Below are 18618 nucleotides of genomic sequence, written 5' to 3'. Positions count from 1 at the left end.
AGGGAAAAGCCAGGCTATACTTAAATAATGCATACTGTGCTAATGCTACTGCTTATAGATCATTTCTGACTGGTCTCCCTAGTCTAGCTCTTCTTTCGGTTTACAATGAAGAATTTTCCCCAAAGAGCAACTCCATTACAAAAGCACTTCAGAGTTCATTGTACCTAACTTGAAGCACTGCTGCAAAGCATACAGAAAACGTGTGTGCATAGCTCTGCTCTGATCTGAGCTTTCAGGTCCAATACTGTTAACGTTTGAACTGAACCCAGCAGAAACATTAAAAAGGGCCAGAAAGACAATCAATATGGCAGTAGGCTGCAAGAACTACAAAGAGTATTTGGTGCTACCTCTCAATTACAAGATATACAACCAGAAGGCAAATACAATTGCAAACATTTAGGCTGCCTATACGTGTGCTCAGGGTGGGGGTGGCTGTCTTAGAGAGGTTTCTGGACAGACACCAGACACTTTAAAACAGCTCACCGTCATATATATTAAGCCTCACAGCATTTCAAAGTGGCCATGGGACGCATTGTCTAAAGCTCATTCAATGAGGTTTAGATAGTGCCCCCCATGGCCAGTCTGAAACACATGGGGGTTTAATACACATGACAATGAGGAGATGCTGGAGCATTTTAGTTAAAACATGGAGCAGACTCAATTAATCAAGTCTGCTCCAAAGCATTCCAATTAGAATGTGAAAGATCATGTCTATAGGCATCCTTAAATTGTAAAACTTCCTATGATGTTAAGTTATTTCTCCCCTTCCCTTTGACCTTCTCCTGCCCCAACCAGAAAAAACCAATGCACCTTTCTTTGCTTCCAGAAAGCAACCATGACAACCCTTAACTGCACCTCTTCAGCATTACTAAACTGATTTGAAGGGGTACAGTTAAGGGTTCAAGAACTGGGAAAAGATTTACATTCAACTGCTGCCAACACCTGCTTTATATTTATTTACCAAGCAGCTCGCGTTATTCTAAGCTCCTTGAGAAAAAAAGTATCTTTTGTATGGACTCAAGTACACTGCTGGTGCCTTAATATCATGCCAAATACCAGCTTCCTACCCTCTGACAGCCACCCACTTATCTTTATTAAAAGGAGCATAAATTAATCCATCAATAACAATGTGGAAATTCCCTGACGCTAAAGACATGCCCTGAAATCACCTGTGCCAATAAGCGACAGGGGTCCACTCAGCTACACAAAAGCTGTTTGTTTGCAGAGGAGCCATATCAGCATACTACTGACTAAAAATTGGAGGAACATGCTTGTTTCAGTGGCCTGATGATTTTGGAAGTGTTATTTCTAGATCATCTAATCCAGGGCTGTCCAACTGGCAGCCACCAAGGGGTTAAGCTGCAACCTGGGTGCTGCTCTCCCCAGCACTCTAGCAGCTGCCAGTCTCCAGGCACCCCCTCCACTCTCTGCTTCCTGCCCCTGGAGTTGAGGGAGCGTGAAGCCATAGGACTTGCGGATTCTGCATGACATGGTGAAGGGGTGGGGGGTGAATGCCAACACAGCTCAAAGCAGGGGGAGGAGTGCCCTCCACACCAGTGTGCAGTGTAGCAAAGCATGAAGCACACATGGCATGCAATCAGGGCCAGGGAGGGGAGCTGCACCTGCAGCCCCCAACCACTCAGAAGTTGGGTACACCTGATCTAGTCTGGTCAGGGGAGTTCTCCAAGCAGCCTGCTTTCTCCCTTTCACACCACTGCACAGTTTACTACTTGCCAAGTAGCTACCTTCCAAGACAGGGGAGTCCACATTTTGATGGAGCCAGAGTAGCTTGTAATGTACTGTGGCTTCCTTTGAGGTAAGGAGTGACCATTATAAAGGGGGTTAGCCCTATTTTTCCCAAGGTTATTACACAAGCTCAAGTCCTGCCCTAGATCATCATCTGCTTATTATACCCATCCTCCTCATTTAAACAACTGCCGAACTGCAACATCTGCCTAAAAAAAAAAAGATATCTTGTTGCATTAACTTCTTATAGGTCCTTCATATCTGATCCGTTTTCTTCAAAGCATTAAACAGATAAGCCCTACACACAGCCTGTGACATTGCATGTGCATAGTGAATCTGGATTGAGCTCATGACAAAAGTTCCTTGGCCCCAATCAAGAAACAGGCACATTAGTAACCTGGGGTCAGAGACTGGTGGATGCATCATGCTCAGCCTGACAAGGTCAAGCCACTGGAATTCCCAGCTCTCAATTCCCATGCTCGTTAGGGGTTGGATGCTCCATTTGCTAACACACCACAGTGAGCACTACTTTATTTAGAGCTTGCAGGTTCCATTGCAGCATGTGAAAGTACTAGAAGTTTCAGGTTGATTCCTCACATGTACTAACTCTCTGCACTTGCCAACTACTGCACTGAGAAGCCAAGAATGCTGAGCTGATTTTTGCCAAGATAGCAGTGAACAGAAGCCATATCTAATGGCAAAGTTCACAAGTAGCTCAAGTTATTTACACAGTTGGAAGTCCACTGGTTAAACCCAGAATAGTCTCCACTGCTTACCAACAAGACAGATGGCCATGAGGCAAGTCACCCTCTTTTCCACCCGGGTAATAGCTTTACAGCATAAAGACAGTTTTGCTATGACACACAAGCAAACTCAGCTGGACAACTGCTGTTTGGTGTCTGTGGGTTTGTGATCTTTGGCAGGTTTCTCACTGGAAAACAAAACAGAACTCAAATGCAGTCTGATTTATTCCATGTTTAAAAAAGGATCTGAAGAAAAGCTGGGCTCCTTTTCAAGCTGTACAGCAATTGGGAAAGAAGAGAGATTCTTTGCATTAAAGAAACCTTTGAGGGAGAACAGATTAACAACATGGTTTACACACAGCTAAAAAACTTGAGAAAAGAGGAGAAAGGGAGGCATTCTGAGGGAGCCCCAGCTTAGAGTGCTCATTACCAAGCCTCTTGACAATACTTTGTGTTTGTATTTTTCACTTTAGATCCCTGTAACACATGGACAATACAGGGAGGCATCCAGTTTCCCAGTGAGGCTACAAAGATCTAAAACTAGGCAAATGTGACATGTGAACTCCATACACCAGAGCCTAGTGCGTGAACATGAGATGCAACCCCAACCCAGCCTGCTCCCGTTACTCAACAAGCATTTTATCTCTGTTTCCAGACTCTTCTGAAAACAACTGCATTCTATTCTTCCCCTACCCTGAAAAACAAAGCATGGGTATAGAAGCAGCTCTGTATGGTGGTTCTAAGGGATTGAAGAGGTAGCTGAAGTGGATGAAGTATAAATGCTGACAGAATGGAAAGCGACATTAGAAAGCTGGGAAAACAATAGTTGGAAAAGCTCCCCCAGGCTCCTTTGCAGACATATTGAACACGAGCCAAGATCATGCCCCAGCACAACTAGACACATTGGGATTGTGGAGGCCCAGCCCTTTAATCCATGTTGGTGAATGCCAGCTCTGAAATACTGCTGACCACCACAGCTGGCTCCAGCGTGAAGATTGTGTTACAACCACAACAAACTTGACTTGCATAATTTGTGGTCATCCACACGTCAGAGTTGTGTCCTCACAGGACCTCCAAAAAAGTTATTCTTAGAAAATAAGAATATAAGAGTAAGGCAAGATGTACTAAGCAACAAGCGAATGGAAAGAGGAAGGCAGAGGAAAGTCACAGCTTAGATGTCTCTTTGACGCTGGTCTGCATCTAACCCAAATCAATAGCAACTGAGTTACTCTTGTGAGTGAATGCAAGTTGAGATTTCAACCCAGTTTCTGCCACAGACCTGCAATTCACACATACAAGTTGAACACCCAAGCACAGGAGACTTAGCTGGTACTGACTTTGCTAGGGTACTGTGGTGGGAGGAGGGGAGTGTGTTAGAGAGCGAGCGAGCGAGCGAACTTCTTCATGGTAAGGGTGACCCAATTCTGGAATAGACCTCCCAAGGAGGTGGTGCAGTCCCCAACCTTGGAAGTCTTCATGAGGAGACTGGACAGACACCTTGCTGGGATAATCTGATCTCAGCAGTATTCCTGCCCAGGGCAGGGGGGTTGGACTCAATCTTTCTAGGCCCCTTCCAGCACTTAATTTCTATGACTTCCAGTTTGGTGAGAGGAACTGGGTTGAAATCTCTCAACTTGCATTGACTTGCAGAACAGGTACAGCAATACATGGTGTAGAACAGTAACTCAGTCATTATTGATTGGGGTTAGATGCAAACCAATGTCAAAGAGAGGCATAACTTCCCTCCTCCCACCGCAGTACACTAGGGAAGTCAGTACCAGCTAAGTATTCTGTGCCTGGGTGTTCAGCTTATTAAAAGAGAACAGCATAATGGCACGGTGTCAACTTGGCAGCTCGCCCCACACAGAACAACACAGAATAGCACCTCCCTTGGAAAAGATAAACAAAATTTCCCAGACTTTTACCTCTCATTTATAACAGCCAAGCAAGTGTAAAGTCTCTAGAGAGTTGGCTGCCTTCCTGCAAGTTTCCTCTGGGAGCTTCTACTGCCAGCCCTAGCATGAACGAGCACCGTGCCAGTTTCACACATAAGCCACTGTTGTGTAACCTACGGAGCTGTTTGGTGTTTATTGATTTCTGTCACACAAGCACCATCAAGGGGGAAACTCCTGGCCCTGACTTAGCACGCTAAAGGGCACTGAACGGGCAATGGCAGCTGCTTTAAGCCCAGCTGTTATGTAGCCTAAAGAAAGTTCTTGTTAATGTCTCAGCATATTCGTCTTCCAACTGTCTCCTGCAACCAGCATCATGAAGCATCTCAGCAGAGTGAGGCAAATGTTCTTTAACCTGGTCCCCAATTTCCACAGGAGGTTAACAGTTCACAGGGTTTTGACACATTCGCAAGAAAATACATCATACATATGGCATACATACACTGAATTCAATTAGTTAATAGAGAGGATCCAGGACTGTGTCCAGGGCAAATACAAAAACAAAAAGAAAGAAAGAAAACCAACATTTTTTTAAAGAACAAAAAAAATCTGATTTTTTTTTAAATTTAAAATCAGATTTTTTTGGTCTAATCATATTTTTTAGTTTAAGATGCTTTTTTTTTTTAAACAAGTAAACCTATATATAGTTTTAATTTAAGGTACGTTAAAGCTCAGATGTATCATCACAGAATAGGGATTATAACTTCTAAATATATACTATTTGGAGACAATATATTCAGGTAACTTTTTTAGAAAAGTTGTATAAATAGGTCACAACAGGCCATGGACTATACTAGGGGCCCAATCATGGGGTTCCCAAAGGCTACCCTATAGATTAGTAAAGATGAAAGAAAACCACTTTACCCAATGCACTCAGCACTTAGTCTAGATTCTAGAAGGTCCCATTAAACACTGCAGTAATGTTTAGTTTCAGTTCTCAAACTCTGGATTTGTCTCTCCAGAGACAACATCCTTGTTAACAGCAGTATATCGAGATGAGAGAGAACGGACCCGATTACCTACCCATCAGCCCTATTGTGTCTCTGCAAGGTTGTGTACACAGTCAAGCCTTTACCTCTCTAAAAGTGCAAAGTTTCAAGAAGTTAAATGAATAAAGGATATCAAACAAAAAGAATGCACTTTTTGTAGAAAACTATGATTAAGTTGAGGCTTCCTGACTAGTGATTTAAAAATCATGTTTTAAAATAGATTTGATTTAAATCAAATTCACCCTGACTGTGTCTAGGCAAAACTCTGGCAACTGAAAACAGATACAACTTTATTCTGTTGCATAACATCTGTCAATATTACACTCAAACATATCTTAGTGTTTCATTATTTTTCAGAGAGTTTTAGAAATAGAAAAAAAACCCAACAAAACACTCCCCCCCCCCCCCCCCCCCCCCCCACAACAGCCCTACACTCACCAGTATAAGATATGACACATTACTTTGCAGGCTTGTATTTACAAAAGGACATTGAAACCTTGCTTTGAATTGAAGAGATTCAGCACCCACCAATTCCAAATGGCAAACGGATGCAACTAGTACGTTACCTTCACCAAAGCAGCAGCAGATTTCAGCTACACTACACTAACTTATATTAAGCAAGCTTTAAGAGGAACTTTCAGAAAGATGTCTAGGGTTAACTTTGATTATGGACATGTAATTAAGGAAAATCCTGGAAACTTGCTAATAGTATGATCCAAGGCTATAGAAAGGAAATGGAGGAAGCACCAAACAAAGCATTTAGAGCCAGAGAGATTAACGTACAGGCAAATCTTCTGGCCAGGGGAGGATTAGGTGACCTAACAGGACTTATGCATCTTGGACTTTTGAGTGTTAAAGGAGGATAAAACCAGAGAGATGAAGTGTTAAAGAGTTCTGCTTGAAAGTGCGTTTCCATTAAAATTCAGTTACTGTAATAGAGAACTTGCAATTCCTTTAGAGTATTCCAGCTTTTGGAGACGACATCTCATATCCAGATATGATATTTCTGCAGGAAAGCTCTTTGATCTGTCAACTCAAGCTTAACTTAACTTTAGCCTTGTTTCGTTCTATAACGGAAACATTCTGGGTGCATATTGATGCTTTAAGGAACATATAAAAATGAGGGAAGATGCAGAACCTGGGGCACATCAAGTGATGAGAACATGCAGCACATTGGCACAGCATAAAGTGCTGGTAGAATATTTTTATAAACAGAAATAGAATAATGGGTGCTCGCTGTTATGAAATATGTTGATTACATACTTATGTAATCCTACATAGTGGAGTGGAAAGGAATAAAAGTAAATATGAAACCACAATTAATGTCTGGGGAAGAGGACAGTTTAGCTATAGTTGCATAAGGAAAATACAGTAGAAGAATTTCTAGACTCTCAGCATTTATTTTCGTAGACTTTTAGTAGGCCAAATTAAGGTTGGGTGAAAACTTTAAAACTCAAGTGAGGCGAGACAGAGACACACAGACAGATTATAGGCCATGACTGGAATAATTTGTTCCCATATTTTTCAAATATTTGATGTAATGAAGTTGTAGAGTATAAATTTTTAAGCCATTATTTTGACATGACTGTAGTCTACTTGGAACCTTAACTCCTCATTAAGGAAAGATGCTGTTTATGAATTTCCTGTCTGTTTCAAATCAGGATGGAACATAAAAGCTGTGGGACAAAGCCTGACTCCCTTAACTCTCACAAGGTCCAAATGGGGACTTCCCCTGCAAGCTGAAATGCAAGGATAGGGGATTTACACTTTGACAAGTTGAGAGGAAAAAGTAATGTTTTGAAAAAAAACAGACAATTACTGCCTTTCCCTCCGTTCTCCACCCCAGTCCCCCTGCACATTGGGTTTGCGACCATGCCTTCCATTATCTCTTTGCACTCCTGCCCATTCTGTACAACACTCCATCTTTCCTCGATCTCTCCATTCCATCTATATTCCTCTGCACAAGCCTAACCCATGCCTCTCCCAAATTCCTGAGCACCCAACAACCATCACATCTCTTCAGTAACCTCAAGACACCTTTTCCATGCCTTCCATTTGCCATTTTGCGTTCTTGCTGCTCCCACTCCATCAAGAATGGTCCTGTACTGAAGCATGCGACTCAAAGCTACACCTCCAGCCTCTTCTCACCCAGCCCACTATCAATTTTGAAGGCCACTCTGGACAGGTGCACTTTTAAAGCAGGTATCTGCCAACAAGCCACATGTCAATAAGCCTGTAGGTCACTCAATGACATCATAAAAGTTGGTTGAGCAACGGGATTTGAACTAACTAGTATGCCTGAAGAGTTATGTTCTGTTACTTGCCATATGTAAACATTAATAGCCACAGGTACCATTCATGCCCTTATTCAGCAAAACATGTAAGAATACATCTGGCTTTTGAGTAGACACAAGAATCAATAGTGTTAATGATCTCATCCATTGCTCCTCTTAGTACAGCTAAAAGCCAGCACTAAATCACATCAACATTTAAAGAAAAAGTAGCAGGCAGGTTTAAGATATACGCTTCCCACATATTAAAAAGACACCATATCTGATAGCTTGTATCACTTTCCCAAATGCTGGCGGGGGAAGAAGAAAATTATTTCCATCACCAGTTTAATTGACATGTTAGTTATCTGCTTAAAGGGGGGGGGAATTATGCAGCAGTAACTTGGAACCAGGCTGACAGCCCAGGCTAAGGAGCTGCGAAAGCTACAGGCTGGTCAATATACTCACAGGAGTTATGTCTCCGACGGAAGCCTTTGGACGCATTCAAGGATTCCACATGTCGGTCCATGTAGCTCTTGGAGCACTGCTGCTGTTGTGGGGAGATGACGACATCTTGATTCTTCATGTCTGTTCTCCTTGGGATGTTCTGTGGGGCACTGCTGGAAGCAGTGGGCTTCTTCAGCATTTTGCCGGTGCCATTCTGATTGGTACCCACTTGGCATCCAACTCCAGGGATACCCAGTTCAGTCTGCTGCAGATCCCCATACTGCCTGATCTCTCCAGGACCTGGAATCTCCAGAATTTTTAGCTCTGTAATATCACCTGCCCTGAACACAGGAAGAGAGAAAGACCAAAACAATACGTGATTTAGTACCGCCATCCAGTTCTGTAAAAATTAAGCTCTTCAAGGAAGAGTGTGTATGTATATATGTGCATGTTAATCTCTGCATTATCATCAGAAAAAGACAACACTAAAATCAACTTCCATACTCCAAAGAACACATACTTTGAGGTTACTTCAACAAAAACAATTCTGGTTCTTCAAAGAAGGGAAGCGGGTATTATCTTGCTGGTTCCATGCCTATTTACGAGCAAGGGAAAACAAAGTTAAGACAGAAAACTTCCAAAAGTTTACCTCAATGGTTCTGTTCCTAAATAGAATCAATCGGGCTGGAAGGGACCAGAAAGATCATCTAGTCCAAACCTCTGCACAAATTCAGGATGGTTATTCCAAAACAAGAAATCATGCTTTTGACTCACTGCAATAAGTAGCAGATGGCTTGGCAGAAATCAGCTCGATTTAAACAGATTGTGAAACGATAACCATGCTATATTTAATCTTGTTTCAAGTTACTACCTTATTTAATGTTTTTATTGAGGGCAAAACCCAAATATTTCAAACACATGCGAGAAGAATGGCACATGCAAGCTCTTTTAAAGGCCAGAACAGCAAAGCAGGATTGGAAATTCACCCCAGGTACATATAATCAAGGAGCAATATAAGTTGCTAACTAGCATGACTGGAAGGAGTTGCTATAAGATACCGTCTTTGACTGCAGGGTTGTGCAGAATAATAAGGATTCACAAATCAACTAACTAAGTCTACTGGGGAACAAAATTATCAGATGATTGTTTAATCCTGCAATATACAGAGATAACAGGTGGCGGGAAGTGGGAGCTAATTATTTTTATTCTCCTTCAGAAACAGAAGTATGATTTGGAGTGCAGAAGATACTGTTGTTCTTGTGCAGTTATTTCACAACAGCTTTTCACTTGTTCATTTGGGATGCTGTTGGCATACCTCCACAAGCTGTACTGATTGAATTCAGAACTAAAGAACAAGACTTCTGTGCTGAACAAAACAGATTCTGTAAGACATACCTCAAGAGCTACCTAGATGGAGGAAGGGAAGTGGCAGAAGATAAGAGACCTAAAAGATAAACGTGGAGTTGGAACCTTAAAATGGATTTATTTTTGAGTGAGTTTAAAGTAATCCAATGCTCCATTATCATAATTTTAAAAAGGAAAAACATTAAACTTGCTATTGACAAAAAAGCCTAAGTCTGATGTAACCACAAGCTGAATAATAGATAACGCACCCATTTTCGTGGCTCCTACAAGCCTGCTCCAACTGTGATCTGCACTTGCATTTACACTAGAACTCAGAAATAACAAAGTCAGAATTGGAGTTCTTTTGCATTCCATCTACAGGCTAGCAGAAACAGAAGAGGTACTCATTATCCATAGTAATTATCAATTATAACAAGGCTGGAAGCAAAAAAGCTCAACTCTGGCGAAATGGAAAGCCTACTTGAAAGCAGCAGAGGAGAAGGACACTAACCTGAAGGTGACCTCTGGCACAAGGCACTTGACCCCATTATGGAAAGGCCGAGTCAGGGAAATGGTCTGGCTGACCTGATCCACAGCTGACACTCGTCCTTGATAGACTCCCAGGCTTTCTCCACAGTTAATTGACACAATGCTTCCAAGCCAGTCTGTAGCCATGTTTCTGGCACGTGATCACTGTAAAAACAAAGACAAACAGCACTGGATGAAACAACAACAACAAAAATCAGGAGACTGACAAACTTAATTAGCTTCTGCTTTAATCCATTCCAGGATCCTGTTCATGACCTTGTCCATTATTTTCTTGGCTGTTCTCGCTTAGCAAGGTGGAAATAATACCTGTATAAATTGTAAGATCGAACTTAGAGAGCACAATACCCTTGCCCATATGTTTGTATGTGAAGCAGCTAGCACACTGTCGTTAAAATGTGGATGTTGGATAAATACCTAGTCTCACACAGCTACATCACACTGCAATCTAACGAGTAACTTTTGGTAACCTATTTTAAGACTCATAAATACTTCCAGTAGCAACACCTATGCTCAAGGGTGTTCTAGTTAAACTCTAGCTCCTGCCTACACATGTTCTCCCCAAAGCCTCAGTCAAGTTTGTATTTGCTTCCTATTCTAAAAGATCTATGTAGCAATGTTGGACAGAAAGGTCACCGGTTTTACAACAGATGAGTAGCTACTGATGGGTACATTAGTGCCTGTCAAAAGCCTTCAAGAAGGAAAGAGAAATAGGACAGTCTTTATCCTAATAAAGGGAATAGCACAATTCCCTGATTTTAGTGGGAGGGATCAAAATGTCAACAGTAAAGTATTACTATTAATGTTATGATCTTTTTGTTAAAATATCCCAACAACAGTATTTGTTTCAAAGGATGCACATTCGGGGGGGAAAAGCACATTATGTTTGATCCAACAGAATTCTCTCACCTCACAGTTCCAGTGTCTTGGATAAGTACAATTTTGAACTAATACTGTACACTACAAAGTGACTGTGCTTTGCTCTGAATGCATAATTACTACTTTCTCCAACAAAAGACTACCACGTGCACAGCTGTTTTAGCTGATACAAGATTATCAGAGAAGAGGGAAATGGAAGAGACTGTTACAAAAAGTAGCTCCTGTAAAGCAAGATAGAGAGCTTAGCGAGGATTTTATTAGCCAGTAAAGTGCCATCACACTGGACATTAGCCAAAAAGGCACATCTAATACGTGACAGACCGAGATCAGGTAGCAAACATGTTTAAATTACTTAAAAGCTATGATAAACAGAGCAACCAAACAAATAAACTTTGAATCTCCTGGCCTCTTTTTACTTGTCTTTACATTATTTAGATAATCAGTTTATGGGGGACAATGTTTGGGACTTATTTTTTTAAAAAAAAGGAATCCTGAGAAATATCAGAACAAAGAAGAGGAGAATGAGCAAAGTGGAAGGAGTAGAGTTATCTAGAAGCTGCACTTAAGAGCTTGCAACCGTCTTTAATGAGGAAGAATGACAGACCAGGCAGGAAACAACAAACCATATACATAAATAAAGGCGGAAGAAGAGACAAGAGAAAAGGCACTCATGAAATCCGAAGACAGAGGAGAGGGGGAACACCGTTTACCACATAACATGCACCTTTCCCTCACAAGTCAGCTACTCAACATTGAAGTGTGCATTTTAAGCAAGAAAGCTGGTTTCTTTGCTAGAAAAGGAGCACTTCTGGAGGCACAATGCATGTTGCGTAGGGCATTTGTGTCTGCTCAGCAAACCCAAGGGACAGAGTCCTGTGTTAACTCTCAGTCACAGCTTTTGGGTGAGCACTGTAGCTTGTGCCCAAAGCAGCCAGGGAGTTGCTGGTAATACCCTGATGAGGTTTGTGATGTGGAAACAACAGTTTACTGGAACTTTTATGAAAATGACTTACATAAAAGCAGTAACAGTCTTGTCACTGCCCTTCGCAAGAGAGTCTGGGGCCTAACCTTATGTGACAGAGTGAATCCTCCGAGAAACAGTGTCCAGGAAGTGTGGCATCACAAGAGACAGTGTGCCACACCAGAAAGGTCTGCTGGTCTTTTTTAAAATTGACTAGCACCTCTTTAAGCCCTAAACACTGTAGTACTGAGGACTCAGTAGTGAAAGTGACTACCCCAAAATTAAGCTGATTTGAGCAGGGAGGGTGCTGGCTGTCAAGCAGTACTAAAAAACAAAAATAAAATGATATTTGTCATTGTTTGCTTTTTATTTGTAAATGTTCCCTTATTAATTACCTAAGAAATTGAAAGTCATAAAGAAGTGCTTGTACTGTACAGTTTAGATAGAGAAATATTAGGGGTCCACCTATAGAGATTTTTTGGGCCGATACCAATGACCGATTTTTAAGGAGCCATATTGCCCGATACAGATCCAATTCCGATATGCAGCCAGGCAGCTTGGAGAGCAGCATCAGGCTGGTAAGTCTATTAGGGTGGACAGGGCCAGGGAAAGGAAGAAGGGGAGGGGGCAGGGGGGGGGGAGGGGGGGGAAATGGAGGCCCCCCTCCCCCACCCCGTGGTGAGGGAGGGAGTGGAGGAGGGACTGCTCAGTTGAGGTGGGGCAGGGTGTGGAACAGAGCCACGAGTAGCTCATCCAGGAGGGCACGTGGGGTGAATGCAGGGCAATGCTGGTCTCTTCCCGGGGGGGGGGGCGGCACTAAGCTGAGCTCTGCTATGCTGCATTTGGGGCAGGCGGCAGCAGTGCTGAGAGAAATGGGGGGGGCTCCAACCACTCCAAAATTCGCAGTCCCTGGCCCCATCCCACAGGAGCAACCTATCCCACCCTGTGTGCAGGTCTGGGGGTACACCCCCCCATGCCCTCGCAGGGTGCGCACAGCTGTGGGAGCCGCCACCTCACCCTGTCTCTACATCCCCTGGACAAGCTGTTTGTGGCTCTGTCCTTTACCCAACCCCAGCAGAGTAGTGCCTGCCCCAGCCCCACTCCCTCCCCCAACAAACTTACTAGTCCGACACTGGTCTCCAACCCTCTAGCTTGTGTTCCTGGCCACATGCATGCTGCTGCTGTGCACATGCAAGGGCCATTTATTAGCCAAATTTTGCCTGATGCAGCCAATAAAGAGCTGATTTCCAAAACTGTCAGTTTTCCCTATATCGGTGCCAATCTGATATGGAACTGATGCATCAGTGCACCTCTAATAAATATCCCATTTACACATCAGCAACAATTTATTCAGTCTATACAGAAGTTTTGTCCAATCCCATGATTTGACTTAGAAAAAAAGAGATTGGTGCTAGTGTCTCCACTGAACAACTGACTGTCTGTGCTTTTTAAAAGTACAATTCCTGTGTTAGAGATAAAGTTGTTCCTATTCATATAGGAATAATTCCATACTTTTTGTCTGAAAAAAAAAAGGTTTAGAAGAGACAGATCAATTACTGATCCATGAAGGGTGATAAAACTATTACTGTGTAATTTGCAATATAATTACCTATTTCCCCTGTGACTAAAAATAAGCCTAGCTTATTTCAACTGTAAAGTGGGAATAGTATTGGTCATACAGGCTTAGGGGCAAGATAGTCTGTGTTCATACAGTACTCTGGGTATGTAAAGAGCATCAAGATAAGTATGTCAGTAAAAGTTTTAAAAGCTAAGTTATCCCATGGAAAGTCAAACTCTGCTTTGCCATCTGGGCTGCAATTACTTAAGACCACCAAGAGCCAGCCGGGCTACCCGAAGTGCTAGCTGTGCTTTAAAGATAAATTGTTACCGAAAGCCATTTTAAATCAAGCCAACTTCACTGAAAAGGTACAGAAAATGATTTGGTGCTACAGCAGAATAACAAGCCTCAAGATGGATTTAGGCAGTGTTTACTAGTATTGAGAACTGCCAGTTCAGGAGAATCCACCACTGACAATTATGAGTAATGGCTCAGTACAGGTAGAGGTCAAGGGTCTACTCCCTTTCCTCTTATTTTAGCACATGAAGGCTCATAAAAATTGCTCTTCTAGACCAGACCCAAAGTCAGCTACTCTAGTAGTACTCTCCCTCCCAAAGCAGCAGACATCAGATGCTTCAGAGGAAGGCGCAAGAAGCAGAGGCAGGTGCAAGACAGTACGTCCCGTCCCGTCCCACCCCTGCCCCATCTACCTCTCCTCTCAGCGTGAAATACTGAGAAACTGGACAGCGCTGACTTAAGCTGTTTCTAAGCAGCTGGGGGCCGCATGCCAAGGGCAGCATTGGTAGGGGCTGTGGTGTGCACGCATGACCCCTGCTGCACCGCACGCCCCCGTGGGTGCCTCCCCCCACTGCTGCACCGCACACTGCAACCCCAACCCCACACGCCCCAACCACACACAGCTCCGTGCCCCACACCGCGCCCTGCCACAGTGGCAGGGCACAAGGTAGAAGCTGGAGGATGGAGGAAGCGCTCTGTGGCGGCCAGAAGGATGTTATGGCAACTGGTGCCAGGTGGGGGCCAGGGGCTGCCAGAGGCCACGAGTGGGACCGCCCCGGCCTCAGGCTCTGGATGCAACGCCCACGGCTCCTCCCCGCAGCGGCGGTGCCTCCAGACCTTCTGGCATCCAAGCGTCACTTCTTCCCCAAACCTCACGACGCTTCTTTTCCTCACACGTGCCAATGTGCTCGGCTTCCTCAGCGCCCTGCACGGCTCGCCCCAGCGCTCCCGCGATGCGGGGACAGACGCAGACAGATACTAACAGGGCCCAGCGACACCCAGCACAAGCGGCTCCCCTGGGGCTGGTCCCCGTGAACGCGAAGGAGGAGACGCCCCCCAGCCGGACCCGTCCGAGGTGAGGATTACGCAAACCCGGGGGGACAGGAAAGACCCTGGAGCCCGAGGAAGAAGCGAGGCTGCTGCAAGGCGTTGGCCAGGCTCCTTCACCCGGGCGGGGGGCTTACACAAGCCTGAGCCCCGACGGCCAGGGCCAGGGCCACCCCCCAGGAGCCCTCCGGCCCGGGAAAGGCCAAGGCCAAGGCCAAGGCCAAGGCCAAGAGGGGGGAGGGGCCGCGCCCGAGTCCCGCCACTCGCTCCCCGCCTCTCTCACCCGCTCCGTAGCAGCCCCGACGCACACCGAAAACGTCTCCTGTCCGCCGCGCTGCGTCGTGCCGTCACTTCCGCCTCCGCCGGAACTCCAATCCGAGAGCACCAACCCTAACCCCCACCCTATCAACCCGGGGTGGGGGGGATACTCTAGCCGCCAATCGGAGCTTAGAATAACGCCGCCACCACCTCATGGGCTCGAGAGGGTCGGTGTGCGCATGCGCAGAAGTCCAGCGGCTGCGGGCGGGCGGTGTCTCTACGCACCGCGCTCAGCTGCAAGACCCCTCACAGCCCCCACAGAGCCACGTGGCACAGGGAGTCTTAGTGTAGCGCAGACTCCGGTACTTGCCATCCTGTGGCCTGCCGGTCAGGTGCTGAGGGGGTCGCTCAGTGCAGTGGGGTCACCCCTCCCCGCTCAGCGGGCATCACTGAGTGCCCGTGGAGGGGAAGGCGCCAGCGCCGTGGGTGCGGAAAGGGCTGGCATCCACCAAGGGATGAGCGAGCCCGCCTGGCGCCTGCTGCTGGGCTCGGCACCCTGGGCGCGAGGAGGGCGCACCTGAGGGGCACGCGCTCCCCAAGCAGGGGCTCCCTGGCTTTCACGCGGGGCAAAGAAGCAGCCTCCTGGCGCCTACGCGCAGGGCTGGGACTCGACCAAGCCTCCCACCGAAACACCACGGGGCACCCGTGTCTCCGCAGGCAAGGCGCCTCTGATTTGGTAGCCTCGTTGCACAGCTACACACGCAACACGTTTCTCGTAGCCCCGCGCTTTAGCAAGGCTGAGCTCGGCCTAGTGACTAAAACGGTCAGCTGCCATCTGGTGCCCTAGAAAACCATCGCGTTCAGAGCAGAAGGCAGGGTGCTCACGTATTAGCCCATTACTCACTCCAAAAACAAGTCCACCCTACTTCCTTAAACTCAAACGCTCCTTAGGCCTCATAAATCGCGCCCCTTCCCTTCCCGTAAGGTTGGCTCACCACCCACTCTATTAAAGGAATTTGTTTTCTAGTCACGGCCGGGCCACGCAGGCTGCCTTGGAAGTGATTTAAATGAAGCAAGGCAACATTTTTATTTTCACGGACACATTGACCTGTTAACGAAGGGGATTTCATCCCCTGCTGCATGAGAAATAAAATGGGCTCATTCTGCTTTGAGCAGGGGGTTGGATTAGATGTGACCTCCTGACATCCCTCCCAGCCCTCCCGTTCTGTGACTTTATTACATCACCATTATTCTGGGAACTCTGGCTGGACTGGGTTGACCGTAAAACACGAGAAAGCGATATTCCTACTTTGGGGCCATGAGCTTCTGGGTCAAGAACACCAGTGTTTATTGATGTATTGTTTCATGAATTTATCATAATGTGTTTGTGCCCGAAAGCTTGCAACTAAAACATTTTTTTTTTTTGCAAAAATCTTGGTCTAATAAAATATATCATCTCTACTACAAGTCCTGATTGCCTTTTCAGTACACATTTGAGGTTGTGCCTGAACTGGCCCAAAGAATCGTCTTTCACAGCAGCTTTTATCACTGCCTGTAATGCAGGTTCTGAATTTCTAGCTTCATTTAATATTGGGAGTTCTGCCATCCCAAAGCCTGCCAATCTGGCCTAGATTTATAGTGTTGTTGATGTTAAGGTCAGCTACACATGGAATAAGCTTCTAAGACTTTTCTCATTCCATTGTTTCTGGAAGTTCTCCAAGTCTCACCCAATGTTTTATGAAATGCACTGGAATAAGAGGCTCTAGCTGCCACATCCTACCCTGTATAAGTAGGTGTAGCAAAATTCCATGTATGAGTGGGTACAGGGCACATCTACCAGCTGTTACACATAGGTTGGGTATAATTATTTCAAGCTTATTTGGCTGCTGTATCTGACTCCCAGATAGAAGTGCAAGATTAGAAAATGCATTACAATTCTCGCTCATGGACCAGCAAGAATCAGAAAATAGAGTTTTTCGGTTGCCAGACATGCCCAACAACCACAACTCAGGTGCAGGAATAGTCTGTCACATGAGAACACTGGGGAGCGGACCAGATTCAGAAACATTTTACCCCTCATTTTTCATCTCAATTTTGGAGAGGTATGGATTAAACAGAACCTAGGTTTTGTTTAGATTTTGTTTTGCAGTAACAAAATCCCACTGATGACCTTGCAAAATGAACCCCAGCTTTTGCATATTACTAGCCTCTCATCTTTCTATCAGATTTTTCTTTATAAAATCCCTGTCATCTCTCTGTTCCCCTTCATTTTTATTAAAATCAACCTTTTGATTGACGGAGTCAGGAAAATGACCATATCTTGTTTTGCTCTTAATTTTCTAAACAAAAAAAGCTGTGCACTTTAGTTGTGAACTTGCTGATCTTGCCAATTTAAAATTGAGCTTCTGACTGTATAAAGAACAAAATGATTACAGTAGCTGAATTAACCGTGGTAATAAAGGTCATTGTGGAATAGATTCTCTGACCTTCTAAGGGGACACGTTATTTCATCTAGCCATTTAAGAAAGTGATTGCAAAGACACCATCCTCCAGCTAATTTAATAAAATGCCCATATGCTACATATAGGTTAGTGATGTACTATACTCCAAATGAATCATTCTATATGCCCTAGTTCCTATTAAACTATCTTCTATTTTGGAATATTTTTTTCTGTTGAGTAATTAAAATCTTAATCTCTTTATATTTATTTTCTTTAGTTGACTTTCCATCACCCTCTCCTCAGTGCAAGGAACTAGGGCATGGTTTCTGTAACATTTTTGTTTAAGTTTAAGCAGCAAACACTTCAGGCAGTAATCAATATTTGCTGTGTATTCAGTACTTAATGAATTGTTTGACCAGCTGTAAGGAAAAAAAAATCCAAAATATTGTTTTTAAATTAGCAACTGTTTGGGTTAGTAAATCATTTGCTAATTCATCCCAATTTTTTGCAAATGAGCTTGTGAACTGTTAGGGTGGGTTGTCTGAAATCTGTTTTCTTCAATTTCTAATCCATTTATGGAGCTGTTAGTCCATAAACTGCAAAACTTTACTTTGATGTTAGCCAAATGCTTATGCACCATTTTACATTGTCAAAATAGGACTTCTGTGGTTGACTTCAACAGACATTCTTCCCAGAAGTACACTTCACTTTGAGAGGAATGTGCTTCCTGGCATGCATTTTCAGTTGAAAAACCAATCACACTAATCACGAAGCTAGGCTAGCTGAGAATTATTGGAGTATGTGATTAAAAGGCTTGCCTCTTCAGCAAGGGAGACATCACTGAAATATTCAAGCTTTGCTATTCAACTAGATGTAGAACCAGAAAAACTAAAAAGCCTAGAAGTTATGGACTTGTGATATCCAATAGTAATTTCCAAGCATCACTGCATGGATGCTACTTTAACTATACATAGGATCTTATTTCCTACAGCACAGTAGAAGAAGCATTTCCCATTCTTTACACTGAAAGGGAATGTTCACTGCCTGTTTGAGGCAACAGGTGCTTTCACTGAAGCAGCATCTGTTTTAACAAGTTTAGTAGCTTTGGCTTGTTAGAGAACCCATATGGGCTCTGAACAA

General features: G+C 44.3%; 1 protein-coding gene across 3 annotated transcripts in view; it reads right to left on the bottom strand.

Moving 5' to 3' along the window:
- The window catches only part of EDC3 (enhancer of mRNA decapping 3), a 39826-nt gene extending 23754 nt beyond the window's left edge, over positions 1-16072 (bottom strand). Inside the window, exons 1-3 of one of the 3 annotated variants that reach the window (XM_025199887.1) lie at positions 14627-16072; positions 10003-10184; positions 8169-8488 (exon numbers count right to left, since the gene is read on the bottom strand). In XM_025199887.1, the coding sequence (XP_025055672.1) occupies positions 8169-8488; positions 10003-10166 (484 nt within the window). In that variant the 5' untranslated portion in view covers positions 10167-10184; positions 14627-16072. Of the gene's footprint in view, positions 1-8168; positions 8489-8667; positions 8743-10002; positions 10185-14626 lie in introns of those variants that run through there. The other 2 variants (XM_006020282.3, XM_025199888.1) reach the window with 2 other exon arrangements.
- Between the last annotated feature and the right edge of the window lie 2546 nt (positions 16073-18618).

This window comes from Alligator sinensis, unplaced genomic scaffold, assembly GCF_000455745.1.
Source record: "Alligator sinensis unplaced genomic scaffold, ASM45574v1 scaffold1097_1, whole genome shotgun sequence".
Classification (NCBI taxonomy): domain Eukaryota; kingdom Metazoa; phylum Chordata; order Crocodylia; family Alligatoridae; genus Alligator; species Alligator sinensis.
This window is presented reverse-complemented; position numbering and strand designations above follow the sequence as displayed.